This window comes from Panthera tigris, chromosome A3 (assembly GCF_018350195.1).
Source record: "Panthera tigris isolate Pti1 chromosome A3, P.tigris_Pti1_mat1.1, whole genome shotgun sequence".
NCBI lineage: Eukaryota > Metazoa > Chordata > Mammalia > Carnivora > Felidae > Panthera > Panthera tigris.
The window spans coordinates 16,682,519-16,707,691 of NC_056662.1; the positions used below are offsets into that span (position 1 = coordinate 16,682,519).

The 25,173-nt window shown below is 47.6% G+C and overlaps 2 protein-coding genes across 6 annotated transcripts in view; both read right to left on the reverse strand.

Moving 5' to 3' along the window:
• Positions 1-19,815, reverse strand: part of MYBL2 (MYB proto-oncogene like 2) — a 41,548-nt gene extending 21,733 nt beyond the window's left edge. Inside the window, exons 1-7 of one of the 5 annotated variants that reach the window (XM_042980347.1) lie at positions 19,498-19,815; positions 15,006-15,107; positions 10,583-10,676; positions 6,275-6,346; positions 5,333-5,425; positions 4,910-5,130; positions 1,910-2,072 (exon numbers count right to left, since the gene is read on the reverse strand). In XM_042980347.1, coding sequence (XP_042836281.1) covers positions 1,910-2,072; positions 4,910-5,130; positions 5,333-5,425; positions 6,275-6,346; positions 10,583-10,676; positions 15,006-15,107; positions 19,498-19,679 — 927 coding nt within the window. In that variant the 5' untranslated portion in view covers positions 19,680-19,815. Of the gene's footprint in view, positions 1-1,909; positions 2,073-4,909; positions 5,131-5,332; positions 5,426-6,274; positions 6,347-10,582; positions 10,677-14,337; positions 14,505-15,005; positions 15,108-19,497 lie in introns of those variants that run through there. The other 4 variants (XM_042980346.1, XM_042980348.1, XM_042980350.1 and 1 more) reach the window with 4 other exon arrangements.
• Positions 19,816-23,897: 4,082 nt separating this feature from the next.
• IFT52 (intraflagellar transport 52) overlaps positions 23,898-25,173 on the reverse strand; it is a 33,301-nt gene continuing 32,025 nt past the window's right edge. Inside the window, exon 14 of the mRNA XM_007077733.3 lies at positions 23,898-24,177. Within this exon, the coding sequence (XP_007077795.1) occupies positions 24,130-24,177 (48 nt within the window). The 3' untranslated portion in view covers positions 23,898-24,129. The remainder of the gene's footprint in view (positions 24,178-25,173) is intronic.

Consider the following 25,173-nt stretch of genomic DNA (forward strand, 5'->3'; position numbering starts at 1 on the left):
GACACGCACTTTCTCTCTCAAAAATATAAACACTTTTTAAAAATAATAAAATAAATAAATCATTAGAGGGACACCTGGGTGGCTCAGTCAGTTAAGCATCTGACTCTTGATTTTGGTTCAGGTCATGATCTCATGGTTTGTGAGTTCGAGCCCCAAATGGGGCTCTGCATGGACAGTGCAGGGCCTGCTTGGGATTCTCTGTCTCTCTCTCTCAAAAATAAATAAATACACATTTTTAAAAGGGGAGAAAACAAATAAATAAAAGGGAAAAAAAATAAATCATTAGAGACATAGCTTAAAAACATCAATAAAGTTTGCTCCAGAATGCAGTTTAGGATGTAAACATCTGCACACTGGTTACATTTCTACAATTGCATATGTAATATATTTGTGCACTGACAGCATAGAGCCTGCTTGGGATTTTTTGTCTCCCTTGCTCTCTGTCCCTCCTCCAATCACTCTCCCTCAAAAATAAATAAATAAACTTAAAAAAATTAGGAAAGATGGGAATGTAAGCTGGTGCAGCCACTCTGGAAAACAGTATGGAGGTTCCTCAAAAAACTAAAAATAGAACTACCTTACGAGCCAGCAATTGCACTAGTAGGCATTTATCCACAGGATACAGGTGTGCTGTTTCGAAGGGACACATGCACCCCCATGTTTATAGCAGCACTATCAACAATACCCAAAGTATGGAAAGAGCCCAAATGTCCATCGATGGATGAGTGGATAAAGAAGATGTAGTGTGTATATATACACACACACACACACACACACACACACACACATAAATATATATACACACACACACACACACACACACACACACACACACACACAATGGAGTACTACTTGGCAATCAAAATGAATGAAATATTGCCATTCGCAACTACCTGGATAGAACTGGAGGGTATTATGCTAAGTGAAATCAGTCAGAGAAAGACATAAATCATATGACTTCACTCATATGAGGACTTTAAGAGACAAAACAGAGGAACATAAGGGAAGGGAAACAAAAACAATATAAAAACAGGGAGGGGGACAAAACAGAAGAGACTCATAAATACGGAAAACAAACTGAGGGTTGCTGGAGGGGTTGTGGCAGGGGGTGGGGGCTAAATGGGTCAGGGGCACTAAGGAATCTACTCCTGAAATCATTGTTGCACTATATGGTAACTCATTTGGATGTAAATTTTAAAAAATAAAAAAGAAAATTAAAAAAAAAAAGAAAAAAATATTAGGAAAGAGACAGTAAAACTTAAAAAAAAGAACTGCACAGGGTTGCCTGGTTGGCTCAGTCGGTTAAGCGTCTGACTTGGGCTCAAGTCATGATCTCATGGTTTGTGGGTTCGAGCCCCACATCAGTCTCCACACGGGTGGTGTGAGGTCTGCTTGGGAGTCTCTCTCTCTGCTCCTTCCTCACTTTCATGCTCTAATAAATAAATAAACTTAAAAATAAAAAATAAAATAAAAAAAGAACTGTACACTAAACACAGATTTTACTGTATGTGAATTATACCTCAATAAATCTGATTTTTTAAATTGCAAACATGCTTTTAGTATGAAAAATCTGGAAAAGGCACAGGTAGGAAGGAAGCTGCTGGGGAGGACAGAAGGAGGTTTAGGATCTCTTCAACCCAATCCTCCATTTCATATGTCAGCTTGTTCTGTCGTAATTCACCTGCGTACAAATAGGTGTCAAGTATGCACAGAATTATGGGACAAGGGAAGGCCTTGATGAGAGGCGTAGCCCACATGAGATCCCGTGGTAGGAGCTAATGGACAGCTGTGGCTAAGTAAGATGGAAAGGAAAGAAGAGGCGTTAAATGAGATGGTCTTGGAGGAATATGCCACCTGACAAACCCAGAGCCAAGCCCTGCGGCTGAGTGGCCTCAGGCCGCTGTCTCACCTGGTCTTCCACGGGGCGGGCACTCTGGCAGCCGTCCTTGTCCTCAAGCTCCAGCAGCAAGTACACAGGGGGCTTGCAGTCTTTGGACTCACTCAGGAAGCCACCCGTGTCCACCTTCCTTTTGATGGTGGAGTTCCAGTGATTCTTCACAGCATTGTCTGTCCTGCAGGGGCCAACAGGGGGCCTTTGAACTCTGCAGGCCATGTGCCACCAGGCATGTCACTAACCTGAGTTCCCACTTCGGTAAACAAGCGTTCAGCCTGATGACTCTGAGGTCTCTTAGCTCTAAGATAAAATTACACGTGTTTCTAGCCCTCAACAATTTACAGATTTCCACTAACCTCAACAAAATAAGCAAAGGTTTTATTGGGCCTATGGGAAAATCACACCACTGAAATGTTTCTGAAGCTCTCATTCCCTTCTCTGTGCACCTTGCACCTGTAGAAACTAGAAACAAACCCCTGGTTGCTGACCTCCGCTTTGAGGCTCACAGTGACCTTGAATACAAGCCCTGGTTCACCTCCCAGACTACAAAATGGCCACAGAGGGCAGAGCTAAATGACACAGAGGGTCTCACGCGGGTCATCTGAATTTCAGCTACTTTCTCTGGAGAATCAGGAGACTACTTCACACTCCACCACTTACTGAAGACTACACGAGGACGCACATACATAATAGTAGAAAGCACAGAGCAGCACAATGCTACAGAAGCACAGAGAAATATAGGAGTATACGGAGCCACCCAGGTGGCTCAGTCGGTTAAGTGTCCAACTTTGGCTCGGGTCATGATCTCACAGTTCGTAGGTTCTAGCCCTACATCGGGCTCTGTGCTGACAGCTCAGAGCCTAGAGCCTACTTCAGAGTCTGTGTCTCCCTCTCTCTCTGCCCCTCCCTCACTCACACTCTGTCCCTCTCTCAGAAATATACAAACATGAAAAAAAAAAAAGGGCAGTATGGAAGTAAGGGAATTACAGTGACAAAAGGGCAGATTGGTATAGAAAGAATAGCAGAGCAGTAGAAAAGTGCATGTGGCACGGAAATCTAGAACAGTACAGCAGACAAAGTGTAATAAAGCACGCAGTAGTTTAGAAGTATGGAGTAGCACAGGACTATGGTAGCATCCAGCAGAAAAGCAGGAAGCAGCACATGGCAGCAGAGTAGTAGAGCACAGGGCAGTACAGCAGTAGATAAGTCTAAAATAGTATCGCAGGAGAGAAGCCCACAGCAGTACAGCTGCAGCAGTGCATGGCAGTAGATCAGTACAGAAGCACAGAATACAACAGCACTACAGAAGCGCACACGGCGGTGGCGCCGTGCAGAGGTACTGGGTGATACAGCACCACGGAAGCCCCCCGCAGTGTAGCCGCAGTACAGAAGCACGGACTAGAGCAGCACCACAGAAGCCCCCAGCAGTGCAGTGCTAAGCAGCACGAGGCAGCTCGGCAGTACAGCACATCATAACCAGAATTACAGAAATGCAGGCACATAGTAGGCACTTCCTTCCTCAGAGGTCCAAGCAGAGTGCTCTTCTAACTGTGAACAGTTAGCTCTTCCCCTGAATTGTGCACAGACACGAACAGCCGGACTGAACAACCAGTCAAAGAGGGGGGCCTGGGGGTGCCTGGGTGGCTCAGTCAGTTGAGCGTCCGACTTTGGCTCAGGTCATGATCTCACGGTCCATGAGTTCGAGCCCCGCGTTGGACTCTGTGCTGACATCTCGGAGCCTGGAACCTGCTTCAGATTCCGTGTCTCCCTCTTTCTCTGCCCCTCCCACACTCATGTTCTGTCTCTCTCTGTCAAAAATAAATAAACATCAAAAAAAACCAACACTTTTTTTTTAAAAAAAAGAGGAGGGTCTGTATCTCCAAACACTCCCACTGAGGCTGTCAGGACAGAGCACTGACCACAAGGGTGTGGGCGCTAAGGGGAGGTTGCTGGGGAAACGAACACAGTCTGGAAAGAGAGAAACGTTCTCTGAGAAAATAACATCCCCCACCAGGGACTGAAGGAGAAGACTGTGTTGGCTATACAAGGGGCACACGCTGAGTGTGTTCCAGGACGACACAGGACCACAAGGAGCTCCCCAGAAGGAGCTTGCCATGGCTGCAGGGCTGAGAGGAGGGCAGAGCGGCTACAGCCCAACAGGTAAGGCAGGGTGACAGTGCATCAAGGCCAGGCTGGTGGCATGAGCCAGGACAAGCAGGCCACACTGGGAAAGAGACCGGGTCTTCAACCCAAGTGTTAGAAGCATCAGAAGAGTAACAAACTGGGTTTGAATTTTGAAACTAGACCATTCCAGACTTCAGGGGAAATACACCATCTGGCATTTTATCTTCTCTCCTTCCCAGGACCACAATGCCATAACAGACAAAGGATTAAGAACTGAATATGGGGGAAATGCACAAGGACACAGAGACCAGGATAGAACACAGCTGCAAGTAAGAGATTTTTCTGTTTCCAGAAGATGGAAAGCAGTTAGGGGATCAATAAGCAACTTAGGAGACTGGGAGTTGACCCTGGAGGAAGATTCTGGCAAGAATGGAGCCAAGTCTTCCCAATGCTTCCCCAGAAACCCAAAAGCCTCTTGAAGGGATCAGGTCCAGCGAGGAATAGAAAACTGAGCAGTGATTCTGATGTCTAGGTCCTGGTCCTGACCACACAGGCAGGAAGAGAGAGGTTTATTCTCTAGAAAAAAGACCTCAAAACCCTGCCAGAGGGCAGGGATGGTGCACAGAGCTCCAACAGGGACCAAATGAGAAATGTGTACACAGAATGGGAGGTCCCCAGGCTCCTTCTCCCTGCCCTATTCCAGAACTGTCTACAGCCAGGCCCGGGTACCCCCCGGCAAGAATCTGAAGAATTCATTCATTTCTGGGAAAAGTGAACAACCACAGAGTAATCAGACTGGCTCTTGGTACATCCCCCCCAAAAGGCCAGAGGACGCCTTCCCTTCCCGGGAACATCTCTGCCTGCTCTGGCCCCCGGCCCCCAGCGGCTCACCTCCCCGGCAGCATCTTAGCGATCTCGGCCCAGCGGTTGCCCAGCACCTTGTGGGCCTCACAGATGATGCGGTCCTCCTCCTCAGTCCAGCAGGACTTCTTCACCTCAGGGTTGAGGTGGTTGTGCCAGCGCTCACGGCACTGCTTCCCCAGCCGGCCCTTTAGGTGCTTGGCGATCAGCGTCCACTGCTTTGTGCCATACTTCTTGACCAGCTCGATGACCTTGGAAAAGTCCCCTGTGAAGTCAGGGAGACATGGCCCTCCCTCACGCCCACCACAGCACCTTCCCTCCATGTGAGCCTCACCTTACCACGGCCCTGAGAGGGGCCAGTCAGACACCCCAGCCGACCCCCAGAACAGACTCATCATCCCTTGATCCTCTGGTGAAGGCCCACTGTGTGCAAGGCACTGTCCCGATAGTTACCTTTTGGTCCTCCTCTTTGGTCCATGGCCCCTTGACCAGGTCTGGATTCAAGACCCTCAGCCACCGGTACTGGCATTGCTGGTCAGTGCGGTTCTGGGAAGAGAACAGGAACCTGTGAGGGTTCCTAGGACAGCAGCCTTGGACCCTGGCTGAGCACTGGGTTTAAGGGGCCATGCCTACCTCAGACAAGTTCTGTCTTGTTCCCTTCACCCATCATTCACTGCACTCCCCCATGCCACACACAGGGTTTCCCTGTACAAAGTTACCTCCCATCCCCCAACACAAGGAGGCTGCCATCATGAGCCATAAATTCCTATAGAAGCTGGTGGTATATGCCAGGGGTTTTGCTTCTGAGAAAGCATTAGTCCCCTAAAGGTTTTAGACCTCATGGAAGCAGGGAAGGCGAGGACTGGGGTAGAAAGGGTCTGCTGACTTGGTCCGTGAGCTGCCAAGTAACTCAGGAAATAAGCCACACAGTAGCTCCTGCCACATCCCCTGCCTATGACACCTACAGTCTTAGGGGTGGGGATATGGGGGACCCGCATCCCCAGGAGGTTCTAGCTGTTTGGGGGGGGGGAGATGCTCGCCAGGAAGCCTGACGAAAGTATCACTTCCCTTTAGTTTCAGTCTCACTGTTGAGACTTTGCACTTCTTGCATGAAGAAATGCAGATGTGCCAATGGTCACATACTGCAGACCACAGAGAGCCTAAAGACCACCGGGCCTGCAAAGGCTGCTGTGTGGAGATGCTTATGACAGGGGCTCTCAAATTCTGGCTTGGGAAGAAAGGGTCTAGAAAGCTTGTTTTATTTTGTAGGGGGAGCAGGGGTAGCTTGGTAAGAAATACCCTCTTCTCCTTGACAGAAAGTCTGTCCCAGGCACACTGTCTGGTCACCCAGAACCCTTATCTCTGACGGAGGGGGCCACCGAGGGCTGCACTCACAGGAAAGTGGCTGGCCAGGAACTTCCAGTCTTGTTGTCCGAACTGCCTTACCAGGGTCCTCAGCTGCTCATCCTGCCAACACCAGAAAGAGAAGGCTCAGCTTGTACACGTGCAGAAAGCAGCCGTTCATGATGGAGGCAGCCCAAAGGCCAGTCACGTAGGGAGTGCCAACGCTGTGCCAGGTATACAGACACAGCAACAGGCAGCAACAGAGCTGCCTGACCTTGTGGGAATTATAGTCCAGAGGGAGCTAATCAAAGGCTCTCACAAACAAAAGTAAAGCCACCCTGTGGCTGGCTCGGGGCCAATGGACAGGTACGGGGTGACTGCCTTTTGAGGGAGACCAAGGGACAGGCTCAAAGGAAGTCTAATGCAGATAGGATGCAGGAAGCAAGTGAGAGGGGCATGCAAATGATTCTGGGGGGGCACAACAGGGGCCGGACCCACACGAGATCAATTTGAGCCTCTGTGTCACACAAAGCTACTGATGTATTTGAGCAGTCTGATGTGCTTATTATGAAGTTTACCTCGGCAGCTTCAGGGAAAGGGGTTGTAAGAGGGCAGAATGGAGGAAGGGAGACCATTAGAGGCCCCCAGGCCAGAGATGACAGCAATGCAGCACTAGAGATGGGGAATCTTGGGCAGAACCACAGGTAGTTAGAAGGCAGACAGTAAATGTTAAAATAGTCTCCTGAAAATACACTACTGACTCTCCCAACAACATGAAATCTCAGGATCATGATGATGCATGAGAAAAGCCAGATATAAGAGAGTACACACCGCATGATTCTATGCATATGACATTTTGGAAAATGTCAACTAATCTAAAGGTAGTCAGTGGTTGTCTGAGATCAGAGGGGAGCAAGGAATGTTTAGAAGTTAATGGAAATGTCCTATAACGTGATGGTGCAGGCAGTTTCACAGTAATACATCTGTTGAAATTCACTGAATTGTACCTTAAATGGTTGCAGTTCAGTATGGAAAGTATTCCTCAAATTATTTTTTGTATTTTATACACATATGTATAAAGAAAATATGGTGTAGGGGTGCCTGGATGGCTCAGTCGGCTGAGTGTACAACTTCAGCTCAGGTCATGATCTCACAGTCCGTGAGTTCGAGCCCTGTGTCCAGCCCTGTGCTGACGCTCAGAGCCTGGAGCCTGCTTTGGATTCTATGTCTCCCTCTCTCTCTGCCCCTCCCCCACTCATGCTCTGTCTCTCTCATTCTCAAAAATGAATGTTAAAAAAAAAATTTTAGACAAAAAAAGGAAAACATGGTGTATATCCATACAGTGGAATGTTATTCAACCTTAAAACATAAGGAAATTCTGTTAGAAGCTACAACAGAGATGAACGAGGAGGACACAGGTGAAAGAAGCCAGTCAGAAAAGGACAAATACTATATGATTCCACTCATGTGAAGTATCTAAAGTAATCAATTCTTGGGGCACCTGGGTGGCTCAGTCGCTTAAGCGTCCAACTTCGGCTCAGGGAAAGATCTCACAGCTTGCAGGTTTGAGCCCCGTGTCAGGCTCTGTGCTGACAGCTCAGAGCCTGAAGCCTGCTTCAGATTCAGTGTCTCCCTCTCTCTCTCCCTCTCTCTCTCTGCCCCTCCCCTGATCCTTCCCCACCCCCCTCAAAAATAAATAAACACTAAAAATATATATATTTAAAGTAATCAAAATTGGGGTGCCTAGCTGGATCAGTTGGAGGACCATGCAATTCTTGATATCAGGGTCATAAGTTCAAGCCCCACACTGGGTATAGAGATCACTTAAATAAATAAATATTTAAGTAAATAAAATAAGTCAAAATCATAGAAACAAAAAGTAGAAAAATGGTTGCCAAGAGTTGGGGAAAGGGTGAAAGGAATTTGTGTTCAATGGGTATAGAAATTCAATTTTGCGGGGCGCCTGGGTGGCTCAGTCGGTTGAGCGTCTGGCTTTGGCTCAGGTCATGATCTCACAGTTTGTGGGTTCGAGCCCCCCATCGGGCTCTGTGCTGACAGCTTAGAGCCTGGAGCCTGCTTCTGATTCTGCGTTTCCCTCTCTCTCTGCTCCTCCCCCACTCATGCTCTCTCTCTCTCCTTCAAAAATAAATAAAAACATTAAAAAAATTTAAAAAAAGAAGAAATTCAATTTTGCAAGATAAAGAAGTTCTAAAGATCTGTTGCACAATGGGAATATATTTAACACTACTGACCTGTATACTTAAAAATGGCTATGATGATAAAGTTAACGTTCCATGTTTAACACACACATACTCCTGGACAGAAAAAAAAAAAGCCACTACAGAAATCCAGACCCTCAAGTGCAATCCAGCACCACCTGGGCAAAGTCCCCAAAAATCCTGTAGCTGAGCCAGCCCCAAACACCCTGCCCTCCTCTGCCACCCGGCCTGGTCAGGCCAACACTCCCCTTCTTCCCATGTCCTCATATCCATCTCTAGCACTGCTGTCCCGACAACTGGCAAGGACACTTTGCTGTTTCACCTCCATCTCCTCCCGGATCCAGGGACCTCCTCCCGCTATCACTTCCATCCTACTGTCCCAGTGTCTCCACAGCTGGGCACCAGTCTCCAGGCCCCAGATTGCCCCCCAAATCTCTTATCCATCCTACACACAGATTAGTTCCCCTTAAGCCCAGCTACGTTCAGGTCACTCCTCTGCTTTAAAAACCTTCAATGGCTCCACCCTGCTAGCTCAACAATCCTACACACTGAGCCTGACATTCAAGGCCTTTCAGGATTTGGCCTCAGTCAATCTTTTCGTCCTTATCTTTCATCCATTCAATCCATTCCATTCAAGGACTCTTCCCTTTAGCCAAACCAGGGCCCCTCTTCTTGCCTTTCTCCACCTATAGCCCATTTCCTATTCTTACATACCCATCGCTTTGTACTCTTCCCTGACTTGATTTCCAAATCCTTATCCATGAAACTTTCCCTGAGCTCTTCGGGCAACATTAACCTCTCCTAAAGGTATTTCAACAATTACCCCTCCTACGTGCTAGGAGCCTTAGCACGGGAAGGAGAGATACAACGGTGAGCACACACTGATCCTGCCAGCACCAGGGATCACCAAAGCACATCCACAGGCCCATGCAGTCTTCTCTCTCCACCTCAAGCAGAGAGCGGTTCTGGGCTGGGGGCCCCAATTTATTTGTTCTTCTAGGCCTACAAGAGCTGAATATAGCTCCTGACCCACAGTGGGATGAACAGAAAAGGCTGGCTTAGCGCTCCTCTGAAGAAACATGATTTTAAATGGTTTTACAACTTATACACAAAGCTGGGGGGGAGTGGGGAGCCCTAAATTAAACATACCTAGGAAAAAGGAGGCAGAATAAAAAGATAAGGCCAACAGGAGTCTAGGATGGAACAGGAGACTAGACCTTAGAAAAGGTCTGGCAGTTTCTATGAAACTAAACCTGTATCTACCCCAGGACCATACTTAAGTTATCTCCCCTAAAGAAATGAAAATACAATCCTCAAAAAAGATTTAGGCAAGAATCCTCCCAGGAGCTCTATCCACAATAGCCAAAAACTGGAACCAGCCCAAATGCCCATCAACAAGTGAAACATATTGTGGTAGACCCATACAGTGGAATGCTATTCAGTAACAAAAACGAAAAAATTGCTGACTCAAGCAACTATTTTGTTAAGCAAAAGAAACCAGATAGAAAAGAATACAGCTTTATGATTTCACTTATAGGACATTCAAGAACAGGCAAAACAACTCAAACTAAGAGACATCACATTAGCCATTGCCTGGAGCCAGGGAAGATGGACCTCAAAGGGGACTTTCTGGGATAATGGAGGTGGTGCTTACTTATGTAAGTAAGTACTTACTTACTTACTTATACATACTTGTCAGAACTGCTGAACTATTCACCATTAAAAGGTGCATTCGATTATATATAAATTATACTTCTGGGAAGCTGATTAACTAAAAAGAGAATCACTTCAGAGCTGGATGTCTGAAGACAATTTTCAAAAATAATAAAGAGGAGGTTGCAGATTTAGCAGTTAAAGGACAAGAAGCACAATTAACGCCCACGATGCAGAACAGGCCGGCTTCCAAGAGAAAGAACAGCAACTGCTGGCCCTGAGGTCTGAGACACATTCTCCCGAGAGTCCTCCATGTGGAGTGCTGAGAAGAGGCATTGTGGAGAACCAGAGGACCCCTCCACCTCTTCCGCCGGCTCTTCATCATACCCAACGGGGCATCAGGCAGACATACCCCAGGCTCAGTTCTCTGACCAGCCCCTCAGCTGCCATCAGCCTCCCTCCCTAAAATGTCCTCAGTGTCACTCACCTCCTCGTGGGTCCATTTGACCTTGCACTTGCTGTCCCTCTGCTCTGGCACGTCTGAATCTGTATCCTGGTAGTGCAGCTCATCCAGCTCCTCGCTGCAGGGAGAGCAAGCTAAAGGTCAAGACCATGTGTCACACTGCTGTGTGATGGATGGACAGTGATCTCTAGGTAAAGGCTTGGGGGAGGCAGCCTTTTAGGCTCTACTTTTAATATGTCCGCCTCCTCTTTTTTTAACTCTTTAATGAATTAGGGTTATGGGCAATTTTTATTTTCTTCTTTATTTTTCTATTTTCACAAACACCCTAATGATTTAAAAAGCTTCAAGAAAAAAAGATTTCACCAAGAATATTATAATATTTGAAACCAGACACCCATTTAATATTTTCTTTTGCACAGGGGCACCTGGGTGGCTCAGTCGGTTAAGTGTCCGACTTCAGCTCAAGTCATGATCTCACAGTTTGTGAGTTCGAGCCCCACGTAGGGCGCTGTGCTTACAGCTCAGAGCCTGGAACCTGCTTCGGATTCTGTGTCTCCCTCTCTCTCTGTCCCTCCCCTGCTCGCACTCCGTGTCTCCCTCTCTCAAAAATAAACATTTGGGGTGCCTGGGTGGCTCAGTTGGTTGAGTGTCCGGCTTTGGCTTGGGTCATGATCTCATGGTTCGTGAGTTCGAGCCCCGCATGGGGCTCTGTGCTGATAGCTCAGAGCCTGGAGCCTGCTTCGGATTCTGTGCCTCCCTCTCTCTCTGCCCCTCCCCCACTCATGCTCTGTCTCCTCTCTCTCAAAACTAAATAAACATTCAAAAAAATTGTAAACATTAAAAAAAATTTTTTTAATATTTTCTTTTGGACAGAACTTTTTAAAATTTTATGGATTATTTTAAGGATTAAATCTGATGATATATGCAATCACCAAGTACCAGGATTTCAAGAAATATTGGTTATCTGAGAATAACATTTTTTTTTCAACGTTTTTTATTTATTTTTGGGACAGAGAGAGACAGAGCATGAACGGGAGAGGGGCAGAGAGAGAGGGAGACACAGAATCGGAAACAGGCTCCAGGCACCGAGCCATCAGCCCAGAGCCTGATGCGGGGCTCGAACTCACGGACCGCGAGATCGTGACCTGGCTGAAGTCGGACGCTTAACCGACTGCGCCACCCAGGCGCCCCATGAATAACATTTTAAATACATATCCTCAGTGACTATGTCCATTTTCCAATCCTTGCCTACACACAGGCATGATTTATGGAAAAGAAAATCAAAGTACAAGCAACCCGGACTTCTGGATGTTCTTATGTTCTAAGAGGCAGTTTTTCAAGTTCCTCCAAAGTCTTCATATTTATCTGGTTTAATGATTACAAAAGTGGAAATCACACTATCCACCTCCAGGAATGTTGGTGCTGGGGGTGAAGGCAGGGTAAGGTTAGTAAGCTCCCAACTCCGGTCAGTGGGACTGCCTCAGGTCATCTGTTAGGCACATTCCTAAGTCAGGTGTCTGTAGGTGGGAAAAGCCATTTCCAAACAAGCAAGACAGCACAAGCCTTGTTCCAAAAGGACAAGGACTTCCTTGCATGTCCATCTTCCTTCCCCTTCTAGGAAGAGCTCAGCATCTTCCTAGAGTGACTCTTGTGCTCCCACACCCTGGAAATCCTCCTGTCTCAGAATGAGACTCCCTTTGGGGGTTGCCACCAAAGACCTTAAGAAATGTTTGCTAAGGGAATGACCAGGTCCTCGAATTAATAACTAAACATGAAGTCTACTCGTTGACAAGAAATGTTAAAGTAAATCTTTTCAAAGTAGAAAAAGAAGGAATGGACAATGTCTAAACCCAGGAATACATCGGTCACAGAAGGAGCTAGAATTGAGCCTTGTCCGGTCTTCCCTGACCCCATTTATGGTGTCTTCCTCCAACACAAAGTAGGAGGCAAAAACTCCACAAGATACTAACAGAATAAAGCTGCCTTTAAAATCAATTGCATCCAGACTTCTAACAGAAACCATCTTTGGTTCTCCAGCACCCAGCTTCTAATAGCAGCTCAGTAAATGTTCCCTCAAGGATGAAACGTGTGGACGCTCCCTGGTGCTCCAATACTTTAATGGGGACAAGCAACTCAGCTGGGGGAATTCTGTGAGATAGTATATAAAATTTGCTTCTATCATCAACATGAAGCTAACCGACTACTTCACTAGCATTCCCAGTATCTCCATTTAACAGATGTGGAAATCAAGGCTGATAGGGATTATGCCACTTGCCAAGTCCACGGAGCCAGACTGCAGACCTGCATCTTCAAGCCCTCACCCTGCAATGCCAGCTGAAAAAGCAGACACCAAGCCGGTGGTGGCAACCACCTGTAGGTCCAACACACCCTTTCTATGCCCTTCGATGTTCTGGGCTCTGCTCCAGGCCAGGTGAGTCAGAAGCTGAGCAGGAAGTGGGGGCACTGGTGGCAGAGGAGAGTTACATCAATCGGCCAAGAATCGAGCTGAGGGGCTGTGGGGTGCCAGGACGCAGAAATCACCCCTCACATGGGACAGGAGTCCTCCACTGAGCCCTAAGGGAGCAGTGGCAGAGGACCTGGGGGTTTTCTGGGGCTTCGGTCATTCCCTGGAGTAACATTTCCAGCACCACCTATCAGGACAGGGTCCCACAGGTGCCTGACCAGAAAACTCCTGGGAACTGGAGCTGCCCTGGGAAATGGTGGCCTGAGGGAGACAGAACCCGTGCCGGCACCCTCACCACGGCCCAGGGATCAGAGGCTTCCTCGCTGAGAGGAACTCTGGGGAAGGCCAGCAGTGAGTGTTTCTCAAGTCTACACCCTCCTCGGGAGGGAGCAAACACCATGGGAAGAGGGGGTTAAGGTCAAGGGGGCTGCGCCATTCCAGGGAGGGAACAGGGCAGGCAGGCCCCCTTTGTCCTCGGACTTCCCAGACTGATGAAAAGCCCAGAAGTCAGGCCCCAGGCACACAGGTGTAGACAGAGACCTGGAACCCACACACGAGGTTCCAGGCCCCACGCTGCCACTTATTCTCTGGGGGAATAAGTAAAATGGAGACCGCAGTTCCTGCTTGGCCCCAGAGCGGTCTTGATACGCATCGGTCTCTCTTCCCCTCACCTTCTACCCCAGCTGCTCCAAACTCCTCATGTGGAAAAGGAACACAGATCTCTGAAACTAAACCGAGCTCCAGCTCGACACCCAGGTTGGGACGGGCGGGAGTGGGGGACACACAAGAGTCCCCTCCCCCCGGCCCCCTTCTCAGGCCGGAGAGAGTTGGGGGTGCTCTGTACTTCCCCTAAAGTTAAGAAACGCCCTCCGCCAGAAACGAATCCAAACAGGCTTGAACCAAAAGTCCTCCAGGCTTGGGCTTCCCCCTCGCTGCGACTTGGAGGGAGAAACACATTCCCACCCCAGGGGTCGCCACCCTCCCCGATAAAGGCCCTAGCAGCTGACACCGCCGTCCCACCCCCACCCCGCAATTAGGCGGGAGACAAAATGACATCATGCAGGGCTTGGCCCGGGTCCCAGGAGCCCCGCCCGCCCCGGCTCCGAGGCCCAGCACGCCCGGGGAGCAGAGCGAGGGGCCCCCAAGAGCCCCCCGGCTTCCCGCGGGCCCCCCTGCCTCGGGCTACCCGGTACGCAGCAATTCCCGGGGAAGCCCCGCCCCGCCCGGAGGGGCCACGGCGAGGGTGGGGGGTGGGGGCAAGAGTCGGGGTGGAAGGGAAGGTGGGGGGAGCCCTCTGCCGCCCGGCTCCACTCACCCGCGCGTCCGCCGAGACATCCCCCCGGCCCGGGCCGCGCCGCGCTCGCCCGCCCGCCGGCTGAGCCCGGAGCGGGAGCCGGGCCGGGGTCAGGCGCGGCTGTTCGGGCCGCTCCGGGCCCCCGGGCCGTGCTGGGAGCCGTCAGCCTGTACGCAGATCCCGCCGCCGCTCGCAGGCACTTCGGCCGCCGCCGGCGCGCACAGAAGCACTTTTCTATCTCCCGCCAAGCGCGTCGGCGCCGCCCGGGCCTGGCGCGCGGGCGGGCGGCGTGCGCGGGGCGGAGTCTGAGGGCTGCGCGGGGGTGGAACCGGAGGGGCGGGCACAGGGGCGGGGCCTGCGGACACGGGAGCGCCCCACCCTCCCAGAGCTCTGAAGCCCCAAGGCCCCGAGCGCGGGTCGGGGAGTGTCCCGCGAGCGTCGGGGTGGGGCCGGGAAGGCCGGGTTTGAGTGCCGCGGGTCTTGGGATTTGCGGTCCTGAGCCGGCCGCCATTTGACTGAGGCCGGACCCAGGCCAAATGTGGTGGGTCCCGGGCGGCCCAGGAGTTGCCCATCCAGGAGACTGAGGAAAGGTAGTGAGGCATAAGGATGGGAGAGTCAGGCCAGGGAAACAGCCTGTGCAAAACCCTAAACGCTACTCCCAAGGGTCTCCTCCGTCCCCTCACCCCTACCTAGGCAGGGTCTGTGCCTTCGAACTGTCTCCCTGCTTCCTCTCCAGCCTCGAATTCGATGGCTCTCGCTCGGTCCAACTCCCGGCAGTCTGAGTGAGCTTCCTAAAATGCAAAATCGATCTTTCCTCTCCGGAACAGAAAACCTCTCTCCCCTCCCTCAGGGTAAAATATTCCCTAATCAGGTTTATAGGATTCTGCCAAATCACCACCCTGCCCCTAGCCAAAGGAAACTAGCTAGCCTCCTGGCCTTTTGCCTTTGCGTGGGGCCATTATCTGGCCGGGAACACTTCCCGCGTCTCGCACCGAATTCCAATCTATGCTTTGGGTTCCCTGCCCACCATCTGCTCGTCGACTAGTGCATTTTTCCCTCCGAACTATGGGCACGCTGAGGTCCAAGCGGCCTCTCAATTCACCGCAGTATCCCCAGGGCCCAGAATTGTTCAAGTGCTTAAACTACTAGAGGCTTAGCAAGGATTTTCCATTTTAAGTTGCCATTTATGCCAAGTACCTCCCAAGAGGCACGTCACACCGGGCTCCCTGGGAGGAATGCTGAGAGCAAGGTAAATGAACTATGCGACGGGAGACTGGGGAAATCTGGCTGAACCCCAGCTCTTAGCTCCTGCTATGTCTCAGATTCCTCTTCCTGAAATCTGAGGAAAAGGCCACCTTACTGGGCACCTGAGGCCAAACTAGCCAGCTGCTGCAAACTTCATTTACCACAGCAGAAGGAACACTGACATCTTAAGTACCAGAAGCTTCCACATCAATTAATTCAGGTCTTCCCCCACCCACTTCCTTCATAAAGTAATTCATGCGGACATCCCCTCTTCATTGCTAGCGAATGATATTTAAAAGTGCAGGCTCTGAAGCCAGACTTCCTGGGGTTTGATTCCCAGCCCCATCATTTACTAGTTGTGTGATCTTAGGCAAATTACTTAACTCCTTTATGCCTGTTTTCTCATATGTAATAATTAGATTTATCAAAAACTTAGCTTTTACAATGTGCCAGCCACTGTTCTGTATGCTTTATAAATTTTAATTCATTTAATCCTCATAACAATGCTATGAGATAGTATTAGAATGATCCTCTTTTGGCAGATGTGGAAACTGAAACACGGCTGTCCCCCTCACCCCCATACTATTGGTAAATGGCAAAGCAGGGATTCAAACTTGGGTTATCTAGTCTAGAGTCTATGCTCTTTTTTTTTTTTTCAATGTTTATTTATTTTGAGAGAGAGAGAGAGAGAGCAGGAGAGGGGGAGAGAGAGAGGGAGACAGAGAATCCCAAGCAGATGCCTCACTGCCAGTGCAGAGCCCAACCCGGAGCTCAGTCCCACAGAATTGCAAGATTGTGACCTGAGCCAAAACAAAGAGTCAAACACTTAACCCACTGAGCCACCCAGGCGTCCCTAGAGTCTATGCTTTTAATCACCACACTGGTACCTACTTTGTAGGAAGGTTGTAGGACTAAACAAATTAATATGTATAAACCACTGAGAATAATCCTTGGCCCTCAGTAAATATTACTTTACTTTCAGTTTTTGTTATTGTTATTGTGATGGTGATGATGATGATGGTGATGATGATGATGACTCTTCAGCTGCCCTCATGCTTGTTCTTTGAAGTCCAGGAAGCTGCTTTGCACACGTTCCCACACGGATTACTAGTTGTATTTCAGGAGAAAGACAGAACCTGGCAGCTCAGGCAAGGTATTTGTCCAAGGCAAGAGACAGGGAGCAGCTGGAGAGCCCACGCGGAACCTGGAACTGGGGCTGACCTGACCAATACACTAGAGCCTAAGAAGCCTAGGGTCAGTGCAGTGAGTCAGGGAGCAGGGAGATCACCCTGGTGCGGGATGGAATCTGGTAATCTCCATGACTGTGTTTTCTCCAGTTACCGTCATATCAACAGATACCCTCTGGAGACAGGACTCCAAGTATACGGAGTACAGCCACACCTGGGAGTGGTCCCTGGGGCCAGGATTGATTACACACTGCTGTCTGGGAAAACTTTCCTGGACATGCCCATCTTGGACAGGGAAGCTGCAGTCATTTGGTTATTCCACAATATTCCCCACCCCAGGCTCCAAACTCAGGGCCTGCCTCGGTCTTGGGAACACAGAATGAAATCTACTTATTAAATGCTCGGGGCCCAGCACCAGGCTGGACACAAAACAAACAGATTGAAGACAGGTAAATGATAAGTAGGATCACGTGGCCCTTCTGCCTGGCTTCCTCTCCACCTACAGAACACCTTCCTTAACATCATTCTCCCATCATACTTCCTGCGCCCACAATTTCATTGTTCTCTCAAGAGCCTGGACAGTTCCACATTCACATTTTTAGCTTCAGATCTCTACCATAATGTTTGGCTCCTAGTAGGTACTCACAGAAGGGATTTTACACTTTTTTTAATTGAATGAATGAAATAGAACACTAATATTTGGGCTAGAGGGTTAGTAAGGCATAGACCAAAACTGAGAGGATGTGCCACGCTAGAGTCTGAATTGTATTTAGTAAGATATGGGACATCAAGAGATTTTGAAACAAAGGCAAGTTTTTCAGATACTTTTGCCCCACGCTCAAGGGTCTCAGTGTAGAGGACAGTCATGGTAGCAGGTAAGTGGTGAAGGGTGAAGACAGACCTGAGAGGCCAGCACCAGGACTGGAAATGGCACAGTTACTACAACAGGGTGGATTCCCCAATGCAGGGAAAGCAATTCAATTACCTGCTGCAAGGAATCTGACCTCTACAGAAAAATTTTCCCACTCACTTCTCAAAAGATTGAGATTTTATGAGTAACTATTTGTAAAGCACCTATCTGTGAGTTCCAGGAAAAAAAAAAAAAAAGGCAAAATATCCAAGTTAGAAAAGTTGCCATAATCATACTGCTAGAGGGCTCGTAGCTTGACATAAAGCACCCATAATTTGAAATGTAAATATAATGGATACTGTTTGTGAAAATACACTGAAATGATTGAGACTGGGCTGCAGGCAGGGGCTAGTCATTGTGAGGTCATCTAACCATCCATACTCTCCAGAAACTCATCAGCTAATAGGATAGACAATGAGCAAACAGAAAAGTAGAACTGTAAGGGTGAAGATAAACTTCAGGGGCTGTGGGTGCCACCCAAAAGGGTCACTGAAGGCTCTTCAGACCTTGGTGGTTTAGGAATTTGCAAGGTAGCTAATGTGGGGAATAGCACTTCAGGCAGAGGGAGCAGCCAGTGCATGCCAGGGAGAAGAAATATTAAAAAGTACTCAGGGATTGGCCAGAGTTGAAGTCATTTTTGACTCTTCTCTCACATTACTTATCTGATTCATTTGCAAATCCTATTGGCTCTACCCTCAAACTCTACCTTCAAAATATATGGGAAATGCGAATTAAAACCACCCAGCCACATGGAGACAAGAAAAATGAGTGCGTATGTCCACACAGAGATTTTTACATAGCTTTGTCTGCAACAGCCCCAAACTGGAAACAACCCAAATGTCCATCAACAGATGACTGGGTAAACAAATAATAGATATAAAATAAATATATCCAGGGGTGCCTGGGTGGCTCAGTCGGGTAAGTGTCTGTCCAACTTCAGCTCAGGTCATGATCTCATGGTTCGTGGGTTCGAGCCCCGCATCAGGCTCTGTGCTGACAGCTCAGAGCCTGGAGCCTGCTTCGGATTCTGTGTCTCCCTCTCTCTCTGCCCCGACCCCACTTATGTTCTATCAAAAAAAATAAATAAACGTTAAAATAAATATATCCATACAGTAAAGTGCTATCCAATAATAAAAAGGAATTATTTTTTTTCATTATTATTTTATGAATCTCAAAAATAATTATGCTGAAAAAGCCAGAAAGTGGATATTGTATATCATTTACATACAACTGTAGAAATTGCATAACAGAACCAATCAAAGTGACCATGGTTGCGGAGAAGAGATTACAAAGGGACAGAAGGAATTTGGGGCAGTGACTGATATGTTCCATTTGCATAACTCTAGGGGTGCCTATTCAATCACTGGGAGAAGTGTGGGGTCACTGACCACAGAACAAGGGAAACAACTCTGCTGGGTTTGTCCAGATCATGCCGGCCCCTGCTGTGTCCTCATTTTCACAACTGCACAGAATGAGAATTTGGTCTTTTAGAAACCATTTAACCCAAACTTCTGGCGTTCTTGTAAGGAAGAGGAGACTCAGATACAGCTGCCAGGGCCCTGGGCTGCTTTATACACAATGTTCAGCCTACAGCCCCGACCTCTACCCTGGGCTTTCTGGGCATCAGCTTTCGCAAACTGAGTTCTTTCTTTTGCAATGTGTCCACTTGTCCAGCAACCAAGCAGGGAAGGATTCACAGGTTAGGGAGTTCCGGCACAAAGTCAGGGATGGACCCGTCGAGGGACACCAAAGCCTCCTCTGGCGGCGGTGGAAACCACTTCCACAGCCTGGCCATGCCCCGCGGCCACCCATGGCCCAGGGCCGCGTCATCACCCACACCTGGGAAGATGAAAGGAAAATCGGGTTTTGAAGTCCACGTGGCAGTCTGTCGCCGCCCGCTGTGCTCCGGAGCGAGTGACGTGACCTGTTTTGAATCGCCCCTCTGGTAAACGGGGCCACACGAAGGCCCGAGCGGTCGGACTGCCGGGCGCGCGTTCTGTGTCAGGCGCGGCGCGAAGCATCGCGGGAGTCGCGCCTCCTGACGTCACAAGGGGGCGCCTGCGCTCGGGGTCCCCTGGGGGCCAGGCTGCGAGGTGTGGAGCCCTGACAGCTTTGCCTCTTCCAGCTGCTGCCTGGCGCGTGATCCCTCGAAGCTGTAGTAGCTGGGAGGCTTCTCCCGACGCCTGCCATTTCGGGTCGTGCGGAGGACGGGTGAAAAAAAGGACCAGGGGTTATGGAGGTGGTCGGCTCCGACCTCGTGGCGGGCACGGGAATTGGCGTCCAGTGGTCGCTCGGGCCCAGAGCCCTGTTGACCGCTCTGCCTCCACCCGGCCCTGACTCCCCGTGTATTTCAGCAGCCCGGCACAGGCTCCTGACACTGCAGTTTCCTTCATGCTACCATTGCGCGTAACCATTTGCGACTCTACGAAGTTAATTTCTCTCCCCAGTTAGATTGTGAGCTGCAGAAGCAGAACGCTAGTGTAAACGGTGGTAGGCTTCATGGTAAAATTTGGTATACGCAAGATTTCTTATTCTTTTTAAAGTAAATATTTCTTGGGGCACCTGGGTGGCTCAGTCGGTTGAGTGTCAGACTTTAGCACAGGTCATGGTCTCGCACTTCGTGAGTTCAAGCCCCATATCGGGCTCTGTGCTAATGAATAGCTCAGAGCCTGGAGACTGGTTCAGATTCTGTGCCTCCCCCTCTCCCCCCCTCCCCTCCCCTGCTCATGCTCTGTCTCTTTTTGTCTCTCAAAAATAAATAAATGTTAAAAAAAAGTTTTTTTTAAATAAATATTTCTGTTTCTTGAAGGCAGGGGAAGAAATTGATGACATTAGTTGCAGAATAGGGAACTGAATGGCTGAGGAGGTTGAAATTCTTTCTCTTCAAAATCCTCCAGTTCCATGCATAGGTATTACCTAATCTTTTAAATTAAGTTTCATTAGGGCACACGTAACACTCTAGAACCTTTTAGGGAACAGTTTGAATAAAACCTCTCATATTTGGTTTAATAAATAAATAAGTTAGCAAAAGCCAGACTGTAGGTAGATCTGTGAATAAGATACTCCAAATTTTCCTTCCTGCTCTTGGGGAGAGGAGAGACCTTTGTCCCCAACATGTTATCTCCCCTTTCTCATTATATCTCCTCTTCTTTTGACACTCAAGTTTCTCTGAGCAGAGATGTATTTGAGTTCAACAAATAAGATCTCCAACAGTTATTTTTATGCTGTTACCCACTAAGACTGATACTATCACTTTTTGTTGTTTTTGTGTTTGTATTTTTTTAAGGAGTTTTTAAACGTTTATTTTTGTGCATGCATGAGAGAGAGAGAGAGAGAGAAAGAGAGGGAGGGAGACAGACAGAGGATCTGAAGCAGGCTCTCTGTCAGCACAGACATGGGGCTCAAACTGACAAACCTCGAGATCATGACCTGAGCAAATGAGCCACCCAAGTGCCCCAGTTTGCGGGTATGTTTTAAGAGTGAAGTTGAAATACTTGTTCAGTTTCATTAACTTTTTCATTTCAAGAGGCTTGCATACCAGAAGTTCGAGAATATAGGTGAACAGCAACTGGGATAAAAGCATTCTTGTAGCTCATGTTTGAATTTAAAAGCACCCCTGCTCACTACCTTAACCAGTGGATTGAACTTAATTTCTCTAATAGAGGACTGTGATATACACAGCATCAGCTATGAGCTATTCTTGCCAAAAATGTTTAATTCAAAGATAGTCAAGCCTTTAAACTTAACTTCCACTTTGCAGTAAAGGAGATAATGGGACAATAGACACCACCAGAAAAATCCAGAATGTGGGACATATAATTTAGTCTCCTCAAAAAAATCAATGTCATTAAAAAAAAAGAAAGAAGAAGGAGGAGGAGGAGGGGGTGAGGGGGGGGGAGGAGGAGGAGGAGGAGGAGGAGGGGGTGGGGGGAGGAGGAGGAGGAGGAAGGGAAGGAGGAGGAGGGAAAGAAACACAGGGAACTGTGTTTTGGACTTAAAACAGATCAGAGACAATCAAATCCAATGTGTGAAACTTGACTGGATTCTGGCTTGAAAAAACATCTATAAAACATTTTGGGGACAACTGGGGAACATCTGACTAAGCATGAATTATCAGAAATGATAATGGTATACTGTAGTTATATAATGAAGTATATAATGTCTGAAGTTTAATATTAAGCATTCAGAAAAATATACACACATATATAAAGTACATATGGTAATATGTTAATTTTTAAAAGGTGGTAGGTATTGGTGTTTATTATACTATTCTTTCCACTTTTCTAGATGTTTCAAATTTTTCAAAAAGTTGGGAAAAAACATACATCCTTGCCACAAGGGAAAAAGCCACATGACCCATGACAGGACAGGCCTTGCCAAGGCACCTTTTCAAGTCCATGTAATGGGAACAGCTCTAGGTTAGTAGGCAGGCTGTCAATGCTGCTCTGCCCCTAGGTCTCTCTAGGCCTCTGTGTCCCCTTTGGGAAGTAAAGTTGGATTAAATTCAGATAGATCCAAAAAGTTCTTGCTAAAATCGTAGGTATATGTTCTAATCATCTATTTCTACATAACAAACTATTCAAAATAAGTAGCTTAAACTGTGATTTTATAATGTTTGTGGATTCTGTGGATCAGGAATTGAGAAAGGTACAGGGACAGCTTGTCTGCTCCATGATGTCTGCCGCCTCAGCTCAGACAACTCAAAGGCTAGGGATGACTTGATGCTGGAGACAGGAATCAGTTTGGAGGCATCTTCACTCACATGTTTAGCAGGTGATACTGGTATAGGTTGGGACCTCTAGCTGTTGGCCAGGACACCTATATGTGGCCCATCCACATAGTCTATCCAAGTGGCCTCAGACTTCTTCCATTGTTGGCTTGTAGCTCTAAAGGTGAGTGTCCCAAGAGAACTAGGCAGAAGCTGTATAGCCTTTTATGACCTAGCTTCACAAGTCAGTGTCACTTCCACTATACTGCCTAATTCAGAGGGAGGGAACATGGACCTCATCTCTCAATTGCAGGAGCATTAAACCCACAGTGTAAGAGAAGAGGATATGGGCTGGGAGACAATAGTTGAGTACATTTATGAAATGTATTCCAAATACATTGCCACAACACTCCAGTTGTTCTATGGCTAGTTTTCTCTCAGCTGGCCTCCAGATTCTACCCTCTGAGCAAAGTGGTCTCCTCCTTCCCCAAGACTCTGCTCTGACTTGGCTACTCTGAATAAGCCCCGCACTAGGGCTCCAGTGTGTGAGACAATGGAAGCCTGTGAACAGAGCTTTAACATGAATAAATAGTTTGAAATTCAGGATGTGAGCCTTTATTTCCAAGGCTCTGAATTTCTAAAAATGTTAATTCCTTGGTAGACTGTTCTCATGACTTCAATTATCAACTCCATATGAACAATAGCGATATCTTTTCTAAACCTCGGATTTCTAGCTATTTACTGGTTATTTCCACTGCTATGAATTGCCATCATCTCAACTGGATTCATATGCTCCAAAGCAGCTCACTTCTCAGAATCTCCATCTTCCAATAGCTCCACCACTTCCCAGGATATCAGGCTCAAAATCTTGCCAATCTGACCTTCCAACCATCAGACCAAATCTATTTCAAAATGCCACCTTCCTTACAACAGCACTTGAGTTCATCCTCATTACTTCCTCTTGGGGTTATATCACACTCTCCATAAATGGCCTTCCTTCCACAGTTCCCATCTTTATAGAACCCACCAGCTAAACTGTTCCCATTGCAACACATTCCTTACACACTGGTAGTGGCTCTGCAATCTTCTATCTGGCTTTGAGGGTCCACCAATGCAGGTCCCCAGTGTATCCAGTACCCAGCTGTCCCATTCAAGCACGTACAGTCTTTCCCATTGTCCTTGGGACAGATGATCACATCATTGTAACCGAAAATGACAATTCAGTGCTTCAGGAGCTCAGAGGAGGGTGGTAAAGTGTGAATGGAGACAACAGCCTCCAAATGGTTGTGTCCTGGGGGTAGCTGAGAAAGGAAGGGGTGAGTGATCTATGTAAGGAAGGTATCTATCTACTATTTCATCTTTTTCATTAAGCACATTTGGCGAACAGGTCATGTGGGTTAAGTTTGCTTTATATCCTTGAGGTAGTCCAAAAGCTGAATAATATTCATAATATTGACATTTATGCCTTTGATAAAGGAGACTCAAATTCAGAACTACAGTTGGAAGAAAAGACTTCAATGAAAGACTTTCATAAATTATAAAAGTACAGATTCAGTAGGTTTAATCTTAAAAATGGAATGTATCTTACATAAGGATCTTGTTAGAAACGCTATACCTATCTGGGCACTACAGAAGACGCACAGACCTTCCACAACTCATGGAAGAAAGAGTGTATAGACAATGTTGATAAGGAATTGAGAAACAATTCAAAAATAGTTTACAAAGGAATCAGGAGGCAGAAGATGCTTCAAGAGGCATGGTCCTCAGAAATTGTTCTGGAAGGCTGGTTCACTTGTATCAATGTCGTGTTCCTGAATGAAGAAATAAGACACAGAATTTTAGTATTTCAGTACAAAGCATGAAATGGGAAGTCTGGTGTTTTATACTTTGATTAAGATTCTGAACCATCATTAATTGGGACATATAGTAATCCCTGGCTTTAAGGCTGAATCCAGCTGGAGGATCAAGTTTTCACTCTCAGGACAGGGCTTTTGACTACTGCCCGCCACCCACCGCAATGAGCGGGGAGCAAATACAGTTGAAGGCACCAAGGCAAATACCACACCAGACTTCTTATCTTGGCCTTAGGGGCCTGTCTCTGCCTTGTCAGCAGGGTGAGTACTGCTGAGAACCTACCTGAGCAAAATTCCACATTTCAGTGCTCCGCAGTTATATCAACTCACTTCTGTGCTCCTCACGGCATTATATCAGAGCGCTGTTAATTGCCCCTATATATTCCAGTCTCCCCCACTGCATGTGGCTCAGGAAGAGATAGCAAAGGCCACTTTCATCTTGTTTACTACCACAGCCCCAACATCTAGCATCATGAGTACCCAGCAGAGTCAGTCCCTGCCAGTAGATTCCAACCATTCCACTCAGCACATACAATCCTAAGTATGTATATATTTATAGCCCTTCCCCCCAACCCCATTTACCATATCCTGAATGTCTTCCCAAGTCCTTAAACATTCTTCTAAACATTTTTAATCTTAGGGATGCGCCCTTGGTACTTAACTAGCTCCATACTGATGAAGATTTTTCTTCTGTTAAAACAGTGCTACACGGAGCATCCTGGTTGGCAAATCTACACACATTCAGGATTATATTACTAAGACAAATTCTGAGGATTAGAATTGCTGTGTCAAAGGTACATACATTTTGAGGACTTTTAAGCAATATAAAAAAGCTCTCCAGAAAAGTGGGACAAATTTATTCTCCCATTGGTAGAATAGGTAGTATATAAATGCCCATTTCCAACGGTGGTTGAACATTTAATTTTAGAAATCTCATCAAGGGATAGACAAAAT